At 47.2% G+C, this 24,394-nt stretch overlaps 1 protein-coding gene across 1 annotated transcript in view; it reads right to left on the bottom strand.

Annotated features, from left to right (window-relative positions):
* ADAMTS15 (ADAM metallopeptidase with thrombospondin type 1 motif 15) overlaps positions 1-24,394 on the bottom strand; it is a 40,055-nt gene that overhangs the window by 7,169 nt on the left and 8,492 nt on the right. Inside the window, exons 2-4 of the mRNA XM_082201384.1 lie at positions 10,436-10,568; positions 4,043-4,210; positions 783-1,066 (exon numbers count right to left, since the gene is read on the bottom strand). Of these exons, the coding sequence (XP_082057510.1) occupies positions 783-1,066; positions 4,043-4,210; positions 10,436-10,568 (585 nt within the window). The remainder of the gene's footprint in view (positions 1-782; positions 1,067-4,042; positions 4,211-10,435; positions 10,569-24,394) is intronic.

Here is a 24,394-nt window from a genome sequence, read left to right as displayed (position 1 = left end):
GGCAAAAAATAAATAAATAAAAATCAGTGGAAAGAAAAGGGATAGGTTTCTAGCATCACTACCTCTGGGGAACCCCTTCATGCAGAACTTGTGAACTCCTTGATTCTGTGCAAGCATGCAGTTAATACTGGGTGGAGAATTCAGCGTTTTGAGAAGCTCAGCTTTTAGGGTTTGTTTGTTTTTGTTTGTTTGTTTGTTTGTTTAAAGCAAGTTTCTAGCTGTTACGCCTGTAAAAGAGGAAGCGTGTCAGTGATGGCCAGTGAAATCTCAGAAGCCTGTCAAAGATTCAAATTCTCTAAAGCCCTCGGTTTAGTCAATGGAAGAGGTTAAAATGTGTTTCACACATCTGTTTCGTTTACATGATTTAGAGCTTTGTAACACAGAAGTCTAGACCAGGGGTCAGCAAACTTTTTCAGCAGGGGACCGGTCCACTGTCCCTCAGACCTTGTGGGGGGCCGGACTATATTCTGAAGGAAAAAAATGAACGAATTCCTATGCCCCGGAAATAACCTAGAGATGCATTTTAAATAAAGTCACACATTCTACTCATGTAAAAACACCAGGCAGGCCCCACAAATAACCCAGAGATGCATTTTAAATAATAAGGACACATTCTACTCATGTAAAAACACGCTGATTCCCAGACTGTCCGCAGGCCGGATTTAGAAGGCGATTGGGCGGATCTGGCCCCCGGGCCTTAGTTTGCCTACCCAGGTCTAGACCTCCACAGATATCAGCCCTCCCCAAACCACATCCTCAGTACGGAGCCAACAGGTACTCACCCGGTACTTACTGATGTTATGCCTCTCGACACAGACACCCTTCAGGCAGAACCTCCCTTCTCCACAGCTGGTGCCATCCGCCCAAGGGAAATGGCGAGTCTGGCACATGATGTGTCCCCGTGCCTTCCCTGTGCACCACAGCTTGGTGCAATACTGCATGTATGGGCAGGGCTTGGAGCCCGTGCCAAAGGCCAGCTCACACTGCTGGTTGAGGTTGTAGTTGGAACCAGGGAGGTCTTCAGGCAGTGGGATGGGCTTGGTGGGTTCATCCAAGAGGCAGTCGCCTGGAAGAGGGAGGGAGAGGAGGGGAACGGGGAGGGAGTCAGCAAAAGAGAGACTTCATAGATTTTGACAGCTTCCCCAAGAAAATAAGTTACCACGTTCCTAAAAAGTCTGGCTTTCTGCCGAACTCTGCTAACGCCTGCACACAGCTCCATTGGATGTATGTCGCAGATGTCGTACAGAACGGCTCCCAGAGGGACTGTACAGAAAATCAGATCACTTTCAACATGATTATGAGACCTGCGGTATATAAATTCAACAAATAATGACAATGTTGATGATGATGATCAAGGGCATTGCTCTATACTACCTTGGTCAGAATACCTGAACACCTGAAATACTATGTCCTGTTCTGGCGCCACAGTTTAAGAAGGATGTTGACAAGCTGGAAGCTGTGCAGAGGAGGGTGACCAAGATGGTCAAGGGTCTGGAAACTGGATATGTTTAGCATGGGTGAGAAGAGATATGTATAGCCATATTCCGATATCTCAAAGGCCGTCATGTGGAGGATGAAGCAAGCTTGTTTTCTCCTGCTCTGGAGGCTAGGACCTGAAGCAATGTATTCAAGTTACAAGAAAGGAGATTCTGGCTAAACATCAGGAAGACCTTTCTGACAGTAAGAGCTGTTCAGCAGCAGAATGGACTCCCTCAGAAGGTTGTGGACTTTCCTTCCTTGGAGGTTGATAAGCAGAGGGTCCCTTCCAACTCTGCAATTCTATGAAAAGAAGCCAGTGAGACATTCAAGACCAGTGAATGTAAGTCAAAGGCTTTGTATCCAAATATGGCAAGAGTGGCTAATCTGTGGCCCTTCAGATCTTTTGGACTCCAGCTCCCATCAACCCCAGCCAGCCTGGCCAGTGGCCAAGAGTGGTGGGAATTGCATCTGGAGGTTCCCCAGCTCTGCTCTGTGGGTGTCGTTCCAGGATGTGGTCTCAAGTCACATGAAACTAAGGCGGGGGTTCCCACATGAGGAACCACCTAAGAACTCTAGGAACCTCTCCTTGAATCCCAGTAAAGATGAGCTACAAAGGAAATAAATTAAGTGCATTTTAAAGGTGACAGTCCATATGGAACTTGCAGTCTCATTCGAGGGAACTCTGCCCTAAATTGCAATACTAGCTCAAATAAATAGATTGCTCAATCCAGAGATGGCCAGTTCCATCTTGGGATGAGTCTGTTTCTTAAAAAAAAAGGGGGCCCTGATTTGTTTTTGTTTTTTTAAATGGCAAACCTCGCATCATCAAGAAGAAGTTTTGGGATTGTATGTCTCTCTGATGCAACAAAGTCTCATGTTTTGAATCATCATCTACAAAATGGAGGTGGTACAGACCTCGAAGGACTATAGCATCTTACACCTGCAAACATGAATCGGAGCTGGCAGGAAAAGAGTCAGGGGAACCAGCTCCCCATTCCCACTCACATGCACCAAAGCCCGGTAAAGCCTTCCTTCCAGGAGCAGGTAAGACCTTCCTTTACTGCAGCGCTTTCAACCAACTGGGTCTGCTAAAAGGCTTTCCCCCATCTGCTGATTGCTTACTTGTCCATTTTACTTTTATAACATTTTAAAAAATAAATAAATAGATTATTAGTTGGTCTGGTGTTTCTGACTTGCAGTATTATATAGTATACTGCTATGGACATCTGTATTGGAAGGGGATGTAAAAATCTCACGAATTAAATTAATTTAGGAAGGCTTCAAAAACCAGTGAAACAGAACTTCAGCTGAGCTGTCGTAACACAATTCTGGTAACACAGCTGTTTCAAGCAGCATTCAGGTTTTACATTTTTAAAGACTTGCAGCCCTCCCGGTATAAACTGTTTAACAAAACCAGAGGAGCAGGCCAAGTCATCTGGGTCAGGGCTTGATGACTCCAACCTTGGAGGCAGTTGGAGTGAAGCCTCTCTGACATCCCTTGCTCTCTAGGTCCATCATTTGCTGAGGCCTCATGCCTCACACTCATTAAAAGCAGAGCCACACCACCATTTTGACCGTACAATAACGTGGTAGTGATGTACAGAACTCAATGGAGAAGTTCCCCTAGCCTTGATAAAAGGTTTTGATTGACCGGCAATGTCTCAGATGTTTTTTCTCAAGCAAGAACCTTCAGATTCACTTTAGGCAAAATCCTTTGGCAATTCTAATCCCAGGTCCCAGCAACTTTGTGCAATAAATAAAGGCTTCCTTCACCAGCTCTTAGATTCCCAGCAGTGCTAGCAAGGAACAAAGGATGGCACACAAAGTGTACAGTTTGACCAACAATACACATTCATATTTTCTGTGGGCCAAAGTCTGTAGAGATCTGCAGAACCCCTCTGGGAAATTTTGTTTGTCTTACTGAAATGGTTGGGTGCTCCACCACCAAAATCCATTGGGGGCTTTACCTGAGGATGAACCTCCAATATCCACCTTAAAACTACACTTTGGGCAAAATTCAGCTGCAGCTCTTTAGAAAGGTGGTGCCTTATATGTCAATCTTCTTGGCAGCTTCTGGCCAAACGTTGGTCTGGAGGCAGGGAGAGACTTGCGCTCATATCAAATGCCATGACTGGATGACAACCAAGAGGCAAGGAGGACTCAGTTCACTGGTGGTGGAAGAATACAAATGCTGCACTCAGTAGCCTCCATAGGTTTTCTCTTCATAAGCTCCAGCCTTCGTCATTGCCAGGGAGAAGAATGGGAACTGCGGAGCAGAAGCTTTGGCCTAACCAATCTCCTTGGTCTTCCAGACATGCCATTCCACTGCTATCCTTCAGGCCTGGAAGAACGCTCCTATAAGCTCCCCTTTGCCTCCTTGTTTGTGACTGAAACTATTTAGCATTCGCTGCTATGGACGCCCAGCAAATTTCAAAGTAAGGTACCTCCTAATTCTGGCTAGCTTTGACAACAAAGCAATACACAGGGTGGCACCCAGGCCTGGCACCCAAATGCCTCCTTTGCTCGCCCCTTTTCACCTACCTACTCCCTATCCCCTGCTCACCATATCCGCTGTCCAGGAAGTCGGTGATGATGGCAGCGCTGCAAGCCGACCAAGGGCTGATGCGGTCAATCTGGATAAGAGTGGGCGACATCATGTGGTTGGTCCTCAGCCTTCCAAAGACCTCCTCACAGACCTTCACGTTGTCATGGGGCATGTTGAACACGTGTCCTAGAAGGAGAAACAGTTGTCATTTGAAAACCATGGAGAGTATCTCCAGCAGCCTTTGGGGAACAAAGTTCACAGTGAACCAAGGTGTCCAACCAATCACCTCTCCAGTGATTTCATGGGGGGCTGAGTGTGGAATCTAAATTATTTGGTCAGCCATAGGGATGGAAGCATCTGGCAATTTCAGTTCTCTCCGTTTCTCATGTTTCCATTCTTAAATTCCCATGCTTCTACGGCAAGTTGCATTTTTTAAAACTTAAAAAAATATTATTACATTTTAGTGCAAATGTCTCCTAATAAACATTTGTTTGTTTGTTTGTTTGTTTGTTTAAAATGTCAAAGTGGGGAACAGCATGTTAAAATCAATCAATCAATAAAACATTAGCCAGGTGATGTTCCTCCAACCTCATGAGGAGCCTCTTCAATGGGGCTGGTGAGTGTGGGCCCAGCCCCCTAGGTCAGGAGGAAAGGGCCTTGCAGGGAGTGGCCTTCACGCCTCACAGCCAGGCAATGTTTCTCTGGCCTCAAACATATTTTTGTATGCAATTTTGAACACATTTTGCCTGCATTTTTGTATGCTATTTTCACAAATATATTCCTATTTAAGCACACTTCCTTGTAATATATGCATTTTTGTAAACACTGTTTGGTTGGGGAACTGCATCATAAAATCCAGACAAGTGCATATTTTGAAGGATGTCTGTGTTTCAATTTTCATATTGTTTCAGAGCGTGTGAATTGAATAGATTTGGCTTCAAATGCAAACTGTATCAATTTACTCCCGCATCCCTAGTCAGTCACCAAACTCCATACAGAAATTCGTTGTGGGTTTGCACTTCAGATTGATGATAGCAGACATTGGAGAGGCACCCAGCACATTCCAGGGCCACTGCCACCCTAAACCCAGGAGTGGAAGGAGACCAAGTCATTGACACAGCCTCTTCCAGGGGCATTATTTGCAAAGAAGATATGGCTGTCATGGCAGCAAAAAGCCTTTAGGAAAAGAAACAGGGAGGATAGATGCTTCATCAGTTTCTCCTCATATAATGCTTTTCACTAATGTATGCATGTATATGGACACTCTACAGCAATATGTGCATTTTGAATGTATTGCTTTCCTGGCAAGTTGCATTGCAAGATTCAGAGAAGTGCGAATGTCAAAGGATGGCTCTGTTTCGGTTTGTGTATGGTTTGGGACAATGCAGATCAGGTAGGGTCATCTTTTGCTTGGAACCAACTCCAATTTCTCTCCAGCCTGACCAAAGGTGGGTCACAACAGCAGCCCTATAAGCATAAAGATAGACGGTAAGGAATTAAGAAGTGGGTCCCCAAACACATGCACGGGCAAAAGGGGGGTCCTGGGTCTGCGAAGGTTGAGCACAATTAAACCACACTAGCCTACACTGTGGGATATTTACACTGCAGTCAAACCAACAATGCATGTTTGCTAGATAGGCACATGATAGGAGTGAAACATGATAGGAGTTTTCCTGTAAGTCTGCTAGAGAGGACTCTGAGAGCCACTCTCATTGTGCCCTGACAGCCACATATTAAAGGTAAAGGGACCCCTGACCATTAGGTCCAGTCGTGGCCAACTCTGGGGTTGCAGCGCTCATCTCACTTTATTGGCCAAGGGAGCCGGCGTACAGCTTCCGGGTCATGTGGCCAGCATGACTAAACCGCTTCTGGCGAACCAGAGCAGCGCACGGAAACGCTGTTTACCTTCCCGCCAGAGCGGTACCTATTTATCTACTTGCACTTTGACGTGCTTTCGAACTGCTAGTTGGCAGGAGCAGGGACCGAGCAATGGGAGCTCACCCTGTCGCGGGGATTCGAACCGCCGACCTTCTGATCGGCAAGTCCTAGGCTCTGTGGTTTAACCCACAGCGCCACCCATGTCCCTAGCCACATATTACACATCCTTAAAATTTCATGCAGGGGTCTCTCCCAACCCTACTGGAAATTGCACCTGGCACCTTCTGCATGCAAGGCTGATGCTGTACCATTGAGCTATGATCCTTAGACACGAGAGATGCCAGAAAGCCACTGCCCATCATGGTAAACAATACTAGACTAATATAACGTTCAGAACAAGGCAGCTTCAGGTGTTCATTGACGTTCCTTGAAGCTTCCCATCACACACCCCAGATCAGATTTCCCTAAGCCTGTCCAGGATGCTCATTGCACAACCCCTTTTGACTTGCATCTTGTGACGGATGCCTGCACAATGTCTGGTCAAACACAGCTCATCAACAGTGTACTGCGGCCCACGAGGGGCTTGATAAACCTCTCCTCTTTGTCCTGGATGCGTGGGCTAGCAGAAAACAGTCTGAAGAGCAGCGCCAATGGCTTGGCAGGCCCCCGAACACACAGCTGGTAGACTGTGGCTTGGCCTGGTGGGTCACAAGTGGTGTCTTCGCTTCTTCCGTCACCCTCCCTGCATAATGCATAAAAGAGGCATCTCGGTCGCTCCTGGGACTCCCGGCTCGCTGCAAAAGCCTGCAAGTAAAGCCTTTGCTCCGTTGGATCCGCTTCCTGGCTCTGCGTTGTTTCTCGCTTCTCGCATTCTAATCAGATTGCCCCCCAAAGGCAGGGGGAAAGCTACACCAGATGCGTGTAACCCTGCCAGGGTCGAGCCTCCAAGCCAGCCACATCCTGGCCAAGGTTCACACCATCTGCTTTGTGTGTGGACACTCGCCCTTGCAGAAGGCAGGAGGAGGAAACCTGAGAATCCGAGGGAGGAGAGGAGAGGGGGAGACAAGAAATGATTTCCTCCTTCCAACTCCCCAGCTACCCGGAGAGGAAGGTCCTGCCACAACTGCCCATTTCCCCTGGACGTCTGAAAGCAGATGCCTCCTATGATTGGGAAAGCTGTTAAAATCAGGGCTACGTGTTTTGTTTTGTTTTAAAAAACCAAACCCACAAACCCCTCTAAATCTGACACTTGCCAAAACCTTAACATTAAAACCAGGCAGCAAACTTGCAATGTGAAGATTTGATTCATCCTGCAGGCACCTGCATCCCTGGGCATCTGTGTTAAACATACAAATATGTTCATGGGGAAGGACCAGAACTCAGTGGCAGAGCGTCTGCTGGGCATGCTGAAGGTTCCAGGTTTGGTCCTCAATGGCACCTCCAGGTAAAGGTGGGAGAGACTCCCCTGCCTGAAGAGCTGCTTGCAATACTAAGCTAGATGGACCAATAGTCTGACTCGGTATAAGGCAGATTCCTGTGCCTTACTGGACCAGCATCCGGTTTTCTGCAGTAGGTGAATTGATGGCTTTGGGAACACCATGAGCAGGGCCTGAAGGCAATAGCCCCTTCCTGCTGTCAGTGGCATAACATGGGTTGCCAGTGCCAGGGGCATGGCAGGGGTGGGTAGCAGGGAACAAAACAGAGCACGCATGTGCATTCAACTGTGCATCACCCAGGAGACTGAAGCCACAGAGCTAAGAAAAGAAGAGTAATTCTGTTGTCTGGGGAGGTCACTTGCTGGTTCACTGGTTTTCAACAGAGCTCTTGAAGTGCACAGCTGTATTGAGGCAGCACCGGCTGTTGAAATTGTGCACTCCTAAGAATTTTGTGCCTGGGGCAACCGCTCTTGTGCCCCCTCACTATGTCACTGCCTGCTGTTGCTCCCCATCAACTGATATTCTGTGCCCCCGATCTTGGAGGATTGCATACTGCCATCATGGCAAGCAGCCATTGGCAAGCTTTCCCTCCATGATTTTCCTCCCTAATCCCTCTTTTAAGCCACCCAGGCAACTGGGCATCACCACCGTCAACCTTGTGGGCAGCAGATTCCACAAATGAGTTATGCACTGTAGTGGGAAGATGAACTTCCTTTTGCCTGCTTCTGCATCTCCCGCTGTTCAGCTTTATTAGGTGACTCCCAGTACTAGCATTCTGAGAGAGGGAGGAAAACTGCCTCTCAGTCCTCCACACTAGAGATAGGGAACCCTTTTTCAGCCTGAGGGTCACAACCCCTCATGGGGAAACTTCCAAGGACCACATGCCCTTGGATGACCACCAACCTGGGTAGATTTTAAGAGAGAATTGGACAAATTAATGGAGGAGGAGAGGGCTATTGATGATTACTAGCCACTATGGCTGTGTCCTGCCTCTACAGTTGGAGAAAGCAATGCGTCTGTGTACTTGCTGCTGGAAACCACAGGAGAGGAGAGTTCTCTTGTGCTCAGGTCCTGCTTGTGGGTTTCCCTTTATGCTATCTGGTTGGCCACTGTGAGAAACAGGATGCTATTATAGATGGGTCATTGGCCTGATCCATCCCAGGCTCTTCTTATGCCCATGGTGTCCAGAGACAAAAGTGGGCAGGGCAATAGATGTGGCTTTCCCCCTTTGTACAGTATGCTCCAGTATGCACAAGAGACCGAGTTTTCTATAGAGCAAACAGTCAGGCAATGTGGCTTCATGCATCCAGACTTCCAGCAGGAGCATAACTTCCACTTACCAGAACAGGGCAGGGTGGTGAGATCCAGGCAACGAAGTGTGCCACTCCATCCTGACTGCCACCCTGCCCCACCCCATCCTGGTAATAGCGCTGCTGCTTTAGGGAGGCTGGCGCCGTCATGGCGTCACGGTATCATGCCAGCCACTCCTGATCCTCAGACATGTCTCTCCATCCTCCATCGAGGCAACAAAGAGGTGTTATCACCAGCCAGGTGCTGTTAAGAACACAAGAATAGCCTGCTGGATCGAGCCAATTGCCCTTCTCTAGGTGTGGCTCAGAGACAGTCCCAAGACCAGGTGGAGAAGCCTAGAGGGCCCACATCCAAATCCCTGCTCTAAACCATAGATAATTTTATAAACTTAGATACAACCCACGGCCGGGAGGCAACCTGAACCAGCGGCTGCTCATTTGCACAGCTGAACATGTGTGAACCAGCCCATTCCCACCAGGGAAATCTGATTCCTGGCAGTTCCATTTCCGGCTGTTCAAATAAAAATTGCGGATGCTGAATTTGTTGTGGCACTAATTTAAAAAAAGTAACGAAAAAAAGCAGAGCCTTTTCCTGTTATCCAAATAAGAGTCTAGCAATTTGGCTACGAATCCTGTTGACAATCTGGCATTCCACTTCTCCGGATCTAGGTGTGTGTCGAATGCGTCCTGGCCATGACATGTTATTTCAGGATTTCTAAAGCCTGGGAAACGAGGTAGTGACCAAGCCAGAGCAGGCGAATTTGTGGCTTGGGCTCCCTTGTCTTCCCAACAGCTGCTTTCCCAACAGTTTAACTCAAACCTCCCTGCCCCTTTGGGAATAAACTTGGCGTTTCTCTCTCTCTCTGACACACACACAGGGAACAAGGCTGCAGTCTCACTTGCTTTCTTTCTCTCTCTCTCTCTCTCTCTCTCTCTCTCTCTCTCACACACACACACACACACACGTGGAGTTTCCCAAGAAAGCTATTCTGGAAGCTTTGCTGTTGTCTAAACTTCCTGAGCAAAGTAGTCATAGTTTTTTGTTTTTAAAATCAGGCTCATCTCCAAATTATGGATTAAGACTGACTCTGACTCTCTCTCTCTCTCTCTCTCTCTCTCTCTCCATGCATACGCATGCACACATGCGCGCGCACACACACCACACACACACACACACACACACACACACATATATATATATATATATATATATATATATATATATACACATACATAAATGGGTCCAATCCTGTGTCTCCACTTCCCCCTGGTCTAAATCTGCTTCCCAGGTGGAAACCACAGACAGGGGCTCTGCCTCTTTGCTGTGGCTTTGGTTTAAGTGGCCACTTCCTAAGCCACAGGATGATGAATGGAGGCTTCGAGCCAAGAACGGTTTGGCGAACATTTGAAGGAGAGCCGGCAAAACCAGACAGATGCAATAGCTCAGGCAGCAAAAGGACGCTTTTCTGTGGCGCTGGATTGATAGCAATATTCTGCTCTGAGCATGTTTACACACGTGCCCCCTTCCTGGCACCTGAGTTTGCTTTCTTCTTCCTCTGCCCTCCTCCCTTTTTCCATGTGCGTTGTGTCTTTTAGATAGAAAACCTGAGGTTATGAGTTATCTTGTTTGCTTGTTACTATTGAACTGCAAGCTGCTCTAGGAACCCTTTTGGCAGAAGAGTGTGGGGTCAACAGTATAATTATATCATATAAGAAATGACAATAAGTAAATGATGTCGAATGCATTTTCAGACCAAATCTCATACTTTGCCAAAGCTACTACTTACCTAGCTCATGAGCTGTAGTAAAAGCAGAGGGGAGGCCATCATCCTCAATGACAGAGCAGCTACGTTTGGGGTCACACATGGTGCCGACATCTGCCATGCCCAAGGTGTCACAGGTGGTAGCACCACACAAATCCTGCCAAAGACAAAAGGGTCTCTTTAATCTCATGGCAAGAAAGGTACCCAGGGTTGTTGGCTGCTGCAGCCAAGGTGGTTACAAAAGAGCAACTTTGCTTGGATTGAGTTTGGCCCAGAACATGCACTTTCAAGGCAACCACAATTTATCTCTTTTATTTGAGATACAATCTTTCCAAGGTGGTTTACAACAGAAGAAATAGTTGTGATTTCTGCATCACGGGGGGTTGGACTAGGCGACCCTTTGAGTTGCTTCCAACTCCACAATTCCATGAAATAAAAACAACAGCAAAGAACGAAAAGGTATGTCAGCAAGCATTTCAGCAGAAGAACCTAAAAACTGAATCAGCATACAGTCAGGAAGCCTTGCACACAGAAAGCCTTGTGGAACACAGAGACCTTCAATGCATGTCTAGAGAAGGTGAAAAGAGGGAGTCCATTGGGAAGGGAGTTCCACAGCTGTGGAGACACCACTGAGCAGGCCTTGCAGCTGCCAAGTCTATACTAACTAATAATAGCAACAAGCAAGACAGCAGGGTCTCTGAAGCTGATCACAGGCACGGGGATCAATGGTAGGTCCAACTGTCCATACCAAAGCTCTGCATCCATAGAAGGGAAATGTTTTGCCAATAAGAGTCATAACTAGGGATGGGAGGATCAGTCTATTTTGGGTCTGTGTCGTTCTCACACACGTTGACTCAAATGCCCATTCTCTTGTGTTTTCTGCCATTGCTTTTAAAACACATAAAGTCTGCATTTAAGTGGTACGCCTTTCCTCCAAGTATATACATTTTTGCATGTGTCCCCCCCCCATAACGCACAATCATTTACGCATTTTTGCAAAATTCTGAGAAATGCTCTGTCTGCAGGATAACTGCATTCCAATCCACATATTAGTCTGGGAAGTAAAAAATTAGACCAGTTCATTTTAAAATGCAATCCAGATGAAATTCTACAGCACCTCCTATCTTAACTTCCTCTATCGGCTAATTATTGTGAGTAGAAAAATAATATCCCTGAGCCAACCAACTCTCAAACTTTGGGATTGTTAAAATAGATACAGAGGAAAATTAATCAAATTGAGATGTGCGATTCAAATTTGGTCTACTAGATGCAAAAAAAAATTAAAGCAATGTGGACTAAAGTCTGGGGATTAGGAGCCCCAAATCTTAAGCTTATTAGTTTCATAATAGATCTGACCCTGACTACAGCAGTCAGGCTATCCCTGTCCAGGAACAGCCATTGTTTGGTGAACCAGACAAGCTGGGAAAAAGCACGCCAAGCCACGGAGGACACCTGCGATTGCTAACCCCTGCATGTCACATTCACACTTTAAAATCCAAACCTGGGTGTATGCTTTGTGGAGCAGCTCAGGTTAGTAAACCTGCCATTCTGAGAATCCCTTGTACCTGTGGAAAAGCTGGAAAATGGGGCTCTCAGTGGCTGGACATGACTACCTTCTGTAGCATAGGAGCCAAGTCCTAGGGGCCAAGGTCCCTTCGGGGCCCCCAAATAAAATATTTGAAGTTGCTGGGGCCTCCCAAAATTGATGGGTATTGCCCATTCAAAGGGTGTGTACATGCTGTATCTTGTGATCAGTTATGCAAGGTGGGGCTTACCTACCCCCCCCCCAATATTTTATTCAAGTTGGCACCCCTGTTCTGTAGCACAAGAATAGGGCAGGAAGGATTATTGGTATCAAGGTGTGGAAGCAAGAGATAGGTTTCAAAAATAATCGAAAGAACTGGGCAGGGGATGGAAACCCCCCAGGGCCAAAAAGGGAAGTGAGACGGTTTTGCTTTCAAAGCTTGGAAGGGCTCCTTCCGCAATAGAAGAGGCCGTCCCTCCTGCTCTTGACAAGGTGCTGCTGATAGACTTTCCAGCTTTCTTTGCAGCCAAGGAAGCAGGCGAAAAAAGGCCACATGTGTGCGAGAGATGCTCTCTCGATCGGCAAAGGGCAAGCAAAGAGGAAAGGGTTTCGGCTCCCTGGCTGGAAGCCTGGAGGTTAGCTACTTCCTTGCAGCTCTCGTCTTCTCATCTCGCAAGCATGAAAGCCCCAGGCCGTGACCCGCCCAGCTGGAAAAGACAAGAGCATCGGCCTCCAGCGTCAGAGGCACCGTGGGGGATTTCTGCCACATCCTCATCTTAAGCGATAAGCCCCCTTGCTGCTGTCAGGAGCCAGGGCTGACATCATGGCTTGCAGATGTTGCCTGCTGAAGCCAGCGCGTGAGCTTCAGTTAGGGCAGTGCCGGCATGAGCGTTCTTACAAATTGCTTCCATATCCTCCGGTCGCAAGACAAGAGTGAACAGATTCAAGGCATGCCCTCAGGAACGACGTTAAACTAAAACGACAATGGGAACGCGTGCTGTCATGTTCCGCGATCACAATGTGGAGCCCAAAGGAGAGGGTGCAGAGCGCAGCAGGTTATGGCAGGGTGGAGAACACCTTAATAACACCTTACCCAAATGTAGCATAGCATATCCTCTTGGGGTTACACCAAGGGCGTGGGTCCCACCTCCTCTTGTGATCATTTTGCATTTTTGGGGGTGGGGGAAATGGAAGAAAAACCTTGCTGCATCAGGCCAATGGCCCGTCCAGTCCAGCATCCCGTTCTCACAGTGGCTGACCAGTTGCCCACAAGCAAGACCTGAGGCCCAAAAGGCCTCTCCCCTCCTGTGGCTTCCAGCAGCTGGCATTCAGAAGCATTCCTACCTCCAATTGTGGCCGCCATGGCAAGTGGCGCTGATAATCCTTCTCTTCCACAAATTTGTCTAGCCATCTAGGTCAGGGATAGGCAAACTCGGCCCTCCAGATGTTTTGGGACTACAACTCCCATCATCCCTGACCACTGGTCCTGTTAGCTAGGGATGATGGGAGTTGTAGTCCCAAAACATCTGGAGGGCTCTCTTGTCTCCCAAGAGAGCAAGTTCTGCCTGAAGAAGGCCTTTCTTTTATCTGTCCCGAATCTTCCAACATTCACTGGATGTCCATGAGTCCCTGTGTTATGAGATGTCCATGAGTCCCTTCCTCTAACCATCGCTTCGGTTGCTCTTTTTCAACTCTATTGCATCCTTTTTTAGGTGAGACAACCAGAACTGGAATACACTGTATTCCAAATGCGGCCACAGCACAGATTTGTCATAATAATACTGGCAGTTTTGTTTTCGTTTTCTGAAAACAGGTGACCTAACTCTACATCACCGCGTCTTTTGGCGATTTTGCCTATTTGTGAAGAGGGCCTTTCTTCTGTCGAGTCCGGAACGCCCTGAGAATCAGCGCCATGCCTCTGCACCAGCAGCGCACAGTCAGCTGACGGGATGATCCCGCCAGGAGAGCATTCCTTTCCAAACATCACAGAGGTGGCTGACCTCCAGGACTGGGCTTGCATCCTGAGTCATCCAATCCCACTCAGGTCCCTGCGTGTGCTTCTCCTTCTCAGAAGCAAATGCAGCCTCCTCCTTTCCTGTGTGGATCATTTCCCTTTGAAGTGCGCCCACACAAGAGAGTGAGGTGGGGAGAGAGAGGAGGAAGATAAATGGCTGCATGGAATTCACACATGGGCATTCTTCAACCTTTGGGGAAGATGCATCGTATTTCAACGCTATCGTCTTCTGCAATCTCGCCGACAGCTGAAGGAATCCAGGATGAAGATGCTCGGGATGTGAGCCACCAGGAGCCGGCCGTGATAAGTCATAAATATTACACAAAAGAATCAGGACTGGAAGAGATGGGATACCAGTGGGCTAACTAATGCTCATGGGGAATAGTTGGGTGGGAAAGCAGGGAGCTCAACAGTAGGTGGCGCCAGAGCCAATAACAGGCAGGGCCAACTAATTAGAGCAGGCATAGGCAAACTCGGCCCTCCAGATGTTTTGGGACTACAACTCCCATCATCCCTAGCTAACAGGATCAGTGGTGAGGGATGATGGGAGTTGTAGTCCAAAACATCTGGAGGGCTGAGTTTGTCTATGCCTGAATTAGCGCTTCATTCCTATCCTCTGACTTGCTGAGATCTACAAGGGCAACACCAAGACCTGGCATCTCCAAGCCCTCCAGATGTTTTGGACTACAATTCCCATCATCCCTGACCACTGGTCCTGTTAGCTAGGGATGATGGGAGTTGTAGGCCAAAACATCTGGAGAGCAGCAGGTTGGGGATGCCTGACCAAGATTAAGGTGGAAGAAGATGGAACCAGGCAAAGGACCTTTTCGGTAGTGGCACCTGCCCTGTGGAACACCCTCCCATCAGATGTCAAGGAAATAAACAACTACCTGACTTTTAAAAGACATCTGAAGGCAGCCCTGTTTAGGGAAGTTTTTAATGTTTGATCTTTTATCATGTTTTGGGAGCCGCAGAGAGTGGCTGGGGAAACCCAGCCAGATGGGTGTGGTATAATTTACTTACTTACTTATTTACTTACTTACTTACTTAACTTATTACAGCCCATGCAAGCGCCCTGGACTGCGGTTGGTGGGATGGTGCCCCCATTCGCCCGAATGATTAGCATCCACTGGGATACTAGTGCACAAACAATACAGCTGTTTATCTTAAGGGTGCCATAAGACACTCCCTCTCCCTCTCCCTCTCCCTCTCCCTCTCCCTCTCCCTCTCCCTCTCCCTCTGGAATTTGCTTCTGCCAAGGTAGCCAAGATTCCTCTCCATGCTGGATGCTTTTTTCTTTTTTAAAAAAAACATAATTTTTATTAGCAGGCCAATCCAATCACATTATTTCCAAATCATAATTCCAAATTATACAGCCAAATTTTTAAATTTATTGGGGGTGCCCATACATCAAGCTCTGAACGATGATCAAAACATCACTTCTGTTTCTGCTTTTATCAAACAGTCCTATCCAGATCTGTCCAGATAGTCTCTTTATTATTTTCTTTGTCCTCTTGTTGTTATCATATATTCCTTTCTTTGCGATCTCTGATAGTCTTCACAAGCAGTTTAGAAACAAACAACATCTGCGTGGGTTTTGCACAGTCTAAAAGTCATATCTCATAAGGACAGCCGCCATTCCTCCCCTTCTTCAAAAATTCATCCCCGGTCTGTCCTATTAATTCTCCCAAGCTTGCCACGTATTTCACAAAGGGGCTCTGCCAGGTTATCACATTTCAATCCATCATTCACATTCCAATGACCCTGGTCCTCCTCCCCTCGCTTTTCTTCGACAAGCCTGTCTTAGCAAGACGCCATTTAAAACTGCGTCATAGAATTTTTTCTCCGCTCTCCAATATTTACCAGTCCTCTCTTCAATCAATAATTCACTCCACACAGCTCTTAAATTCTTGCTTGCGATTAGTAAAAGGCAACGATTCGTCTCTTTGGGGTGGAGGTTTATAAATACTCACATAGGCAAAGAAAATAAAAGTTTTTTCCTCCACCCCCCCCCTCTTTTTTCGCTCCGCACGTACCAGTCTCATAATGGTGGTTTATTGCTTGATTTGTCTCCTCCCGTCACTCCAATCACAGAGATGCATTAATCAGCAGCCTTATCTCTCGAACTTTGCTTGATATATGTGCTTCAGCTACTTTTCCAATTATATATTTCCAATTATTTTTCCGAGCTGAAGCAAACCGGGACGCTGATTGGAGACGGCTTCAGGAAGAGCCGACTTCACAGAGGGCTTGTGCCAAGTGATCCTCACCCCCGTCTTTCAAATTGGGGGGTGCATTGTGACCACTGCTGGCAAGGCAGCCCCTCCCCATATCCTTGGGGGGGTAGGAAGACTGCATACTTCCCATAGCAGCCTCTTAATTACTTCGTGTGGGTCAGAGAGATGTTATTGTCGGCCATCTTCCAATGCGCCACCTGGTGTCCCCCCTCTCCATGCTGGATGCTAACCAGAGAAGCCCTTCATCATTGTGACCCAGAGAGAGCTTTCCATTGTCTCTGTGCAAACTGCCTCTACCTAGCCAGCTCATGCTCCTCTCTGTGGCAGATGATGGTCAACGGAGCAGATAATCTGGCACTGGCTTCAACCAAAAAAATAAAAGAAAGGAAAAAGGGAAAGTGAATGGAGAGCAATGAGCCAAAAACTCTCTCTCCTGTTAGGCAATCACTGGTCCTTAACAGCAATCTGGTAATGCAGTTCACTGGTGGGTCTAGAGCCACTACATGTAACTTTTGGCCCTTATGCAAGAGAGGGACATGAGATTTCTTGCCCCAGTAAGGTGACTGAAGGGTTACTGGTGTTGTAAGTAGAGAGGTGCCTACAGGGCTGGCTCTAAAGGCCACATCCACACCATGCAGCCAAAGCATGATGATCCCACTCTGAACAGTCAGAGTGCCTTCCCTCAAGGAATCCTGGGAGCTGTAGTTCAAGGGTCCTGAGAGTTGTTAGGAGACTCCTATTCCTCTTGGTAGGATGCGGGTGGCACTGTGGGTTAAACTACAGAGCCTAGGACTTGTCGATCAGAAGGTCAGCAGTTCAAATCCCCGCAACGGGGTGAGCTCGCATTGCTCGAAAGCACGTCAAAGTGCAAGTAGATAAATAGGTACCACCCCAGCGGGAAGGTAAACGGTGTTTCCATGTGCTGCTCTGGTTCACCAGAACCTTAGTCATGCTGGCCACATGACCCGGAAGCTGTATGCCGGCTCCCTCGGCCAATAAAGCGAGATGAGCGCTGCAACCCCAGAGTCAGCCACGACTAGAATTAATGGTCAGGGGTCCCTTTACCTTTTTATTCCTCATGGAGAGCTTTAATCCCCAAAGTGGTTTCACAATCAAGCCCTTTTCCCAGGGAACTGTGGGAATTGCAGCTCAGGGAAGGGAAACAGGGAATCTCCCTAAAAACTCACAGCACCCTTAACAAATCACAGCTCCCAGAATTCTTTGCGGTGGAGCCATAACTGCTTAAAGTGAAATTGAAGTGGTTTTAGTGTATGGTGTGAATGTGGCCCTGGTACCCTCAAGGCACAATGGAGCCCCAGGGCTTTTTCTGCTGAGTCCCAGGACTCAGCTACATTAGTCAAGAAACAGCGTTTTGAATACATTATAAACATGCAACCCCAGATGGCACCAGAAAGCAAAAAGAAATTTCTAAGCAAATTTCCATAGCGTTTCTTTTGTTACCTTGATTTAATTTCTGGCTTATTTATAGCATTTTTTCCTGTGTGTAGATCCACCCCCAGGGGCTAAAAGGGATCACATGAGGTCAAGGTGAGGCAGGACCCCTGCTGCCACATCTTTGCAGAGTATGAGGAGCATCAATTGCATCTTGATGACAGGCCACTTATGGGCTTGCACTAAGGAGCTTTGACTGGCATTTTGAAGCAAGAGATTGGAGGGGGGGTGTTCCCCAGGGGCTGTTTTCCTGCAGCCACAGGGGATGGGAATCACATTCATCTCACTGTGATAGATGGACTTCAGGAGGAAGCTAAGCTCATCCATCAGCAAGATTGCCAAGTCCTGCTTCTCAGGAGATCAAGATGAGAATTTACCAAATTCCTTGGTCAGCACCCATCTGCGCCCATTTTCTGGAACGATTCAGGCATGGTGGCAGCTAGCAGGAGAGGAACATGGGTGGGTGGGAATAAACTCTCAGCTCACAAGACAGCTCTGTTGATCACACTTTGCAATGACCCATGTTAATATAATTTCCATGTCAACCTGCCAACTCCACAGAAGGTTCACAGCCAAGGCCATCATGCTGAATACATCCCTTTGCAAAGTGAGGAGTTTTGTTGGACTTCAGCTCCCATCAGCCCTGGCTGGCATAGCCAATTGTCAAAGATGGTGGGATTTGTAGTTCAGGAACAACTGGAAGATCACACATGTCCCCCACCCCTGACATACACCCCTGACATCCCCTGAAAGGCATGGTTGTGGTTATTTTGGAATCTCACACTGAAGAATCTAAGCTTTTGAGATTTTGTTAGTTTAAGGACAATGTTCAAGCCCTTGCACATGCAAAGATAACATCTGAGAACACACAGTAACTTCCTGTGAGAGGCTCCAAGTTCAGGGTCACTGGACCTGTGCCCTGTGTGGCTAGCAGGCTAGCCATTCCTCCCTCATGGTATCCAGCTACGTTGCGCTCTCTGTTCATCCTCTAGTCGCTTTCACCATTTACGCCCACTCTGAAATACAACATGCCTTGCCAGAGAAACTCCAAAACCTGCAAAATAACTTAGCCACCAGATTCAGATTGAAAGTCAGTCTTTACGTTTCAGAAAAAATGTATGCGACAACATTCTTTAGGGATTATTGGTGTAGGATTGCCTGCTTTGGGTTATAAAGTACACTTACCTAGGAGTAAGCCCCACTGAACACAGTGGGAGTCACTGCGTAAGATTGCAATGCAAATATCACCCCATTTTAAAAAAAATAAAAAGGTGTCTTTGCATGCAGAAATCTAGCACACAAGAGAAAGGACCAGGGTAGAAGCTTCCTTCTGTAAGTGTTAGCTTTCTAGGTGCAGGGAGTTTGGGCTTGTTTGCTTGTCACTTTTCTATAAACGGGGCATTTTAAACATGTCGTTCACCCTCTCTCTCAGGCTGATGTGGCCACCTCGTTATGCTGAATGTATAAATAGGTTTGTAAGCAGGACCCAGAAAGGTTGGGGTTGGCTGTCTCAAGCATCATGTCCTGCGTGTGGCCTTCTCGGAGGCATATGGGTAGCTTCAGCTGAGAACATAAGGAAAAGCTAGCTAGACCCCCTTGGTCTGATCCAGGAAAGCAGATCTTAATGCTCACAGATCTTCCCTGCAAAGTCTATGCGGATTCTCACCAATCTCCAGAAACATTTTCTGCATATACTCTTCCACACTTCTTCTGTTGGAGAAATGCAGCCCACAACAATGAAGCCAGGGCTGGTGGAGCTGTAGACCCACAGGTGCTGTGGGATGATAACTCCCATCACCCCTGGCCATTGGCTATGTTGCTTGGGGCTGGTGGGGGCTGGAGTCCAGTGTTATCTGCAGGGCAGCCCAGCTTAGTGTTGAGGCAAAGATGCCAACTGTGGACACAATCCTAGCTTGCCCCTGCTCCTTGTCCAAACATGCAGCCCAGAGGAAGCAGAGCATGATGGGTCTTTAGTCCCTGAAGAGCTTCTAGGTTCATAAAGTACAGTCTACAAGTCGTACCTTAGTTAATTGGAGAGGGAGAAATGTTGCTTTATGAGAACAGCAGAAGAGCTCCGCTGCCAGTGGCCCATCTTGACAGGCATCCTGTTCTCAGGTGCCCCAATGGGGAAGCCCTCATTCAGGACACCCAAACACAAGAGCACCCCCCCCCTTTCCTGTGGTTTCATCAACTGCTATTCAGAAGCATTGCTGCCTCTGACCAAAAAATGGAAGTTGGTTATTTCTTTTGCCTTACTCATTCCTTTTTTCTTCATTTTAGTTCTCCTTGCCTTGCAAGCTGAAAGGATCTCTTGGCTTTTTGCCTGAGACTTGCACTGACATACTGACCCACTTTCTCTAGTGAGCCTTGCCTCCTGGTTGCAAGCAGAGATTAACAAGGAGATTTTAACAGGCCCTCCTCTAATGCCCCCTTGCCCCGCCCCAGGTCACCCAAAGTCATTTTTCCTTGGAGATCATACGGCCCTCATGCAGCTTGTGAGGACAGGCCCTGGATCCGGTCTAGTAGCATCGCTTGAGGTCACTGATGGATAGTAAGAGGTTAAAAGAAAGCCTTTTTTTTTACAGGAAAGGTGCCTTTCTGTAAACAAATTGTAAGTGAATTGTGTAGTGCTATGACATAAGGTGCCTATAGTAGCTTTAAGTCAGCTGCTGTTTTCAGCCAGACCACTCCCTGCCCTGCTCACATTTGCAGTATGGAAAGAATAAGACTGGCCTGCCTCACAGGACTGTTGTAGGCAGAGAGATGGGCAAATCACTCTATTTCCTGACCACGTCTGTTTTGCACATGTTCATTCATAGGTTTTCCCCATCCCATTTCCATATCGACCTGCCCATTTGAAGATGTAAATCAGGTCAATGTGCACCAGAATTTATGAATGCTGAGTTCCTCAGGCATCCCAAGCTAGGAGGAGTCCTGGGATAATGTATATGAAGTGCCTTTACCTCTATATCTGGCCTGTCCAACAGGTCGATCATGATCTATTGTGGGATCCCCAAAAAAAAAGCTCAACAACTTTCTTTCCCAGCTCACCCTCCCCTAAAGAAAGCTCAACAACTTTGATCAATACACTGGGTAGATAGATCACTGCCAGTGTGAGTAGATCACAGTCTCTTGGAAGTTGGATGTGCCTGCTCTATATAAATGCTAAATATTGTTGATTGCATTTACACCGTGTTTTCCTCTGTTCTCCAAGCGGTGTACAGAGAACAAACCACAGAACTGGACCTCACCAAGACAGCATTCTGATGTGCCTTCAAGGTCCTGCACATAGGGATCATTCTAATATCACTTTAAAAGTCACTGTTGGCGCACTTTCCCAAGTTTCATCATGCAACCAAGCACCTTCTAATTAGAGTAGTGAATCATATGGATTGGTGCCCTCTTTTGAGTGAGCTGAGTGTTTTGCAAACATTATCTTGCTGCAGTCCTAGCACCCATCCTGTAAAGTAGGCTCAGTATTATTATTCCCAAACTGCAGGTATGAAAGGGTGGCTTAAGATCACCCAGAGAGATTTCTGCAGGAGAGGACTGTTGTGCTCACATCCTGCTTGTGAGCTTCCCATGGGCACATGGTTGGGCAGTGTGTGAAACAGGATGTTGGGCTCTGTTCTGATCCGACAGGGCTCATCCTATGGGGCAGAGTTGCAGCTGCTGGGCTACACCATTACCACCAAAGAAGGAGACTTCCAATTCATACCTGCTTAGAAGATCAGGATGAAACAACTGGAGAATAAAGTCAATTGCAGCTGCCTCCACAGTAATGTAATAAGCTGCCTAACCCTGAGTCAAACTATTGGTCCATCTAGCTCTGCACTGTTTACACTGACTGGCAGCAGCTGCCTCCAGGATTTTAGACAAGCTGTCTCTCCCAGTCCTAGTTGGAGATTCCAGAGATTGAACCAGAGATCTTCCGCCTGCAAAACAGATGTTCCGCTACTGAAGTGCAGCCATTCTCAAGTTTGGTGCTACTCCTGAACTGAGTAACCTGCCTTTTCCAGAACTTCCTGATACCAGAAAGAAAAAGCAAATACCCCAAGCCGCCCGCCAGCTGCTCTGCACGGGACTTGTCGACTGCCACTGCAAACTGCCTATCAATTAGCTTGTCGCCCTCCCTCCTTTTTTAATGAAACAAGAGCTCGGGGTTTACGCAACAGCCTTTTTGGCAGGCAGATACATTTTGCAGTATCAAGAGACCACAGATGGAGGAGTTCAAGAAAGGCAGATGTCTCCATTGATCCAGTGCCCTCACATTGGGGTTTGAGGAATGCGCGGCTCAGTAATGCGCAAAAAATGCAAGCTGGCTATTATTCGGAAGATGGGACAAGGCCCCAGGAACGCTGCAGCACAAACTCTCCCCAAACATAACCCCGTAGGCTGCCTTTTTCATACTTGTGAGCTGCGTACCAGCTACACCTTTAAGGCACATTCAAGGGACAGTCTTTCCTTCAAAGAATCCTGGGCACTGTAGTTCGCCCTTGCAGTGTTACAGTTCCCAACAGCACTTATCAAACTACAGTGCCCAGAATTCTTTGAGGCAGAAAATGTGCTCCAGATGTGCTTTAAAGGGACAGTGTGCACACAATCTACATCTTCTTAAATCAGGCAGGTTCTGATCCAAAAAACTGTAGCCACATTCCTGGGAAGCATCCCCAATAGATGCAAGGTATTTGGTTGCCTCCTTCTCAGAGGAGACCTGCTGAAGTTAGCAGACATGGCTCATTCATTTCAAAGGGCCTGCTCTTGAGTAGGACTAGCACTGGACACAATCCACAGATGCAAAGAGGAGAAGCCGCCTACTCTTTTGTTGTCATTGCTCACAACCGACCCAGTGGGAGGGCCTTGGATTCAATGGCACACAACTCAAACCCAACAGAGTAGAAATGGTTCTGGATTCTACCATTGTAGTCTGCAGTGTGTGGTGGAGAGAATCACAGAGCCGAAAGATCCTGCTTCTACAAAAAAAGAAACACAAAAAAACCCGGCAACAGATATCAAGGGAGGAAGCGTTCTAGTCACACCTTCTCCCTGACATGTTAGTTTTCTGGATGCAATGATTTTTGTTTTATTTAAGTCTGGCTTAAATAAATCTTGCATTGCAGGGTGTGGACTAGATGACCAGTGGCACGCCTTCCAACTCTACAAATTCTATTCTATGATTCTATGTTTCCTTCCAGCCTCCCTCCCCCATCAGTCTGAAGTCGCATGACTCTGCACCCAAGTTTATCTTCTCCATCTGATGTTTGTAAGGATCAGGACACGCAGCTCAGGTTGAACTGAAGGTCAACACTAAATCCGAGCCTTGGTAGTCATCACATTGCCTAAATAGCTACAAACTCATGGAGCCCAATTTCCTGCGATTCCAAAAAAGTGTTTTATTTTGGAACCTACTCAGTGGAAATCCTCATCCTGAAAAGGAAAGGGAGTTACTCATCTGCTCCAGGATAGAATTCCACAGAATCGGGAGGAAAATGAAAATCTAAGACACCTTCCTTTATCTATTAAAAATATGTATTCTTCCTCTCCCCCCCTTTTTTTCTTTTTCTTTTCACTGTTCCCTTGGCAGTTGCGAGGCTGAATCACTCTTTCGGATTCCTAACATGCAGAAACTGTTATTTTCTCTCCCCCTTTTCCATAATGGCAGCTTTTTGACAATCCGGCAAATAATACCGCATTTGTCACATTCACTTCCGTCGCCACACTGCTGGGATGCAGCAGCTGGGGGAAGCCTTAGCTCCCTCCTCCCAAAGTCGGTGGAAAAGTTCCAGGTCTCGTTTTCAACAAGGCAAGGGTCTCATGCGCCCGAGCCACATCCTGCTCTAATGCATTCCATCTGAGGCTCCTGCAGTCCCAACTCAATAGACCAGCAGAGAAGGAGCAGCCAAACCTGGCTTGTTCCAGCCTGATATCATGGGAGGAATTGAGGGGACAAGGGAAGGAGGGTTCGTCACAGGGCGGAGTCCCATGTTCACTCGCCGCCTCAAAGTCTGCATCTCTTTCTAGGAGTTTTACAGTCCAATCCCACACATGTTTACTCCCAGTGGTGCATCAGAGGGAGGATGTGAGGGAGCACAGTTTGGGGACCTTTTTCAAAGCATGAGCGATGACATCAAGTATTGCAGCACCAGAGGAATTGATAGACTCTATTTTCTTCAGCAACTGAATGAGGTTTCAAGGTTGTCGTTTCCCCCACCTCCAGGATTTGTGGGATGTTAGCATTGAGGAAGTCAGAGAACAAGAAAATTAATCAAGGCTAGGTACTTCCTTCCATTTCTTTGATGAGGTATCTGCTTCACACCAGTCAGATGGGAGCATTGTTATTGTTGTTGTTGTCGTCTTCAACATTTCTTTGCAAGATAGTAGCATTTGTAATTGAAAAGGCTGCCATTGCAGCTGGCAGAAAAACTTGTTCTTGAAGCTCAGTGTGTTTTCCAAGTTGAACCTCTACAGTCAGAAGTACCACGGCACTCAGCTTACTCCCAGAAAGTGATGCACGGGATTGCAGTCAATGCCATGAACAATGGTCTAACTTGTGAGTATGTCTTTGGTCTGGCTCAGGACTAAAGAAACACACAGTCCCTATAGCTGTACTGCAGGGGTGGCGCATGCAGGGCCCAGAGACAAAATTGGGAGGAGCAATGGATGTGACTCTTGCTTTTTTACAATAAGCTGCATACTAGCCAGGCAGAAATCAGAGGTTTGACACACCTGCACCTGTCCTCCATCTAGGCAAGCAA

The sequence above is a fragment of the Podarcis vaucheri genome, assembly GCF_965113315.1.
Source record: "Podarcis vaucheri genome assembly, chromosome: 15".
In the NCBI taxonomy this organism is placed as follows: Eukaryota; Metazoa; Chordata; class Lepidosauria; order Squamata; family Lacertidae; genus Podarcis; species Podarcis vaucheri.
This window is presented reverse-complemented; position numbering and strand designations above follow the sequence as displayed.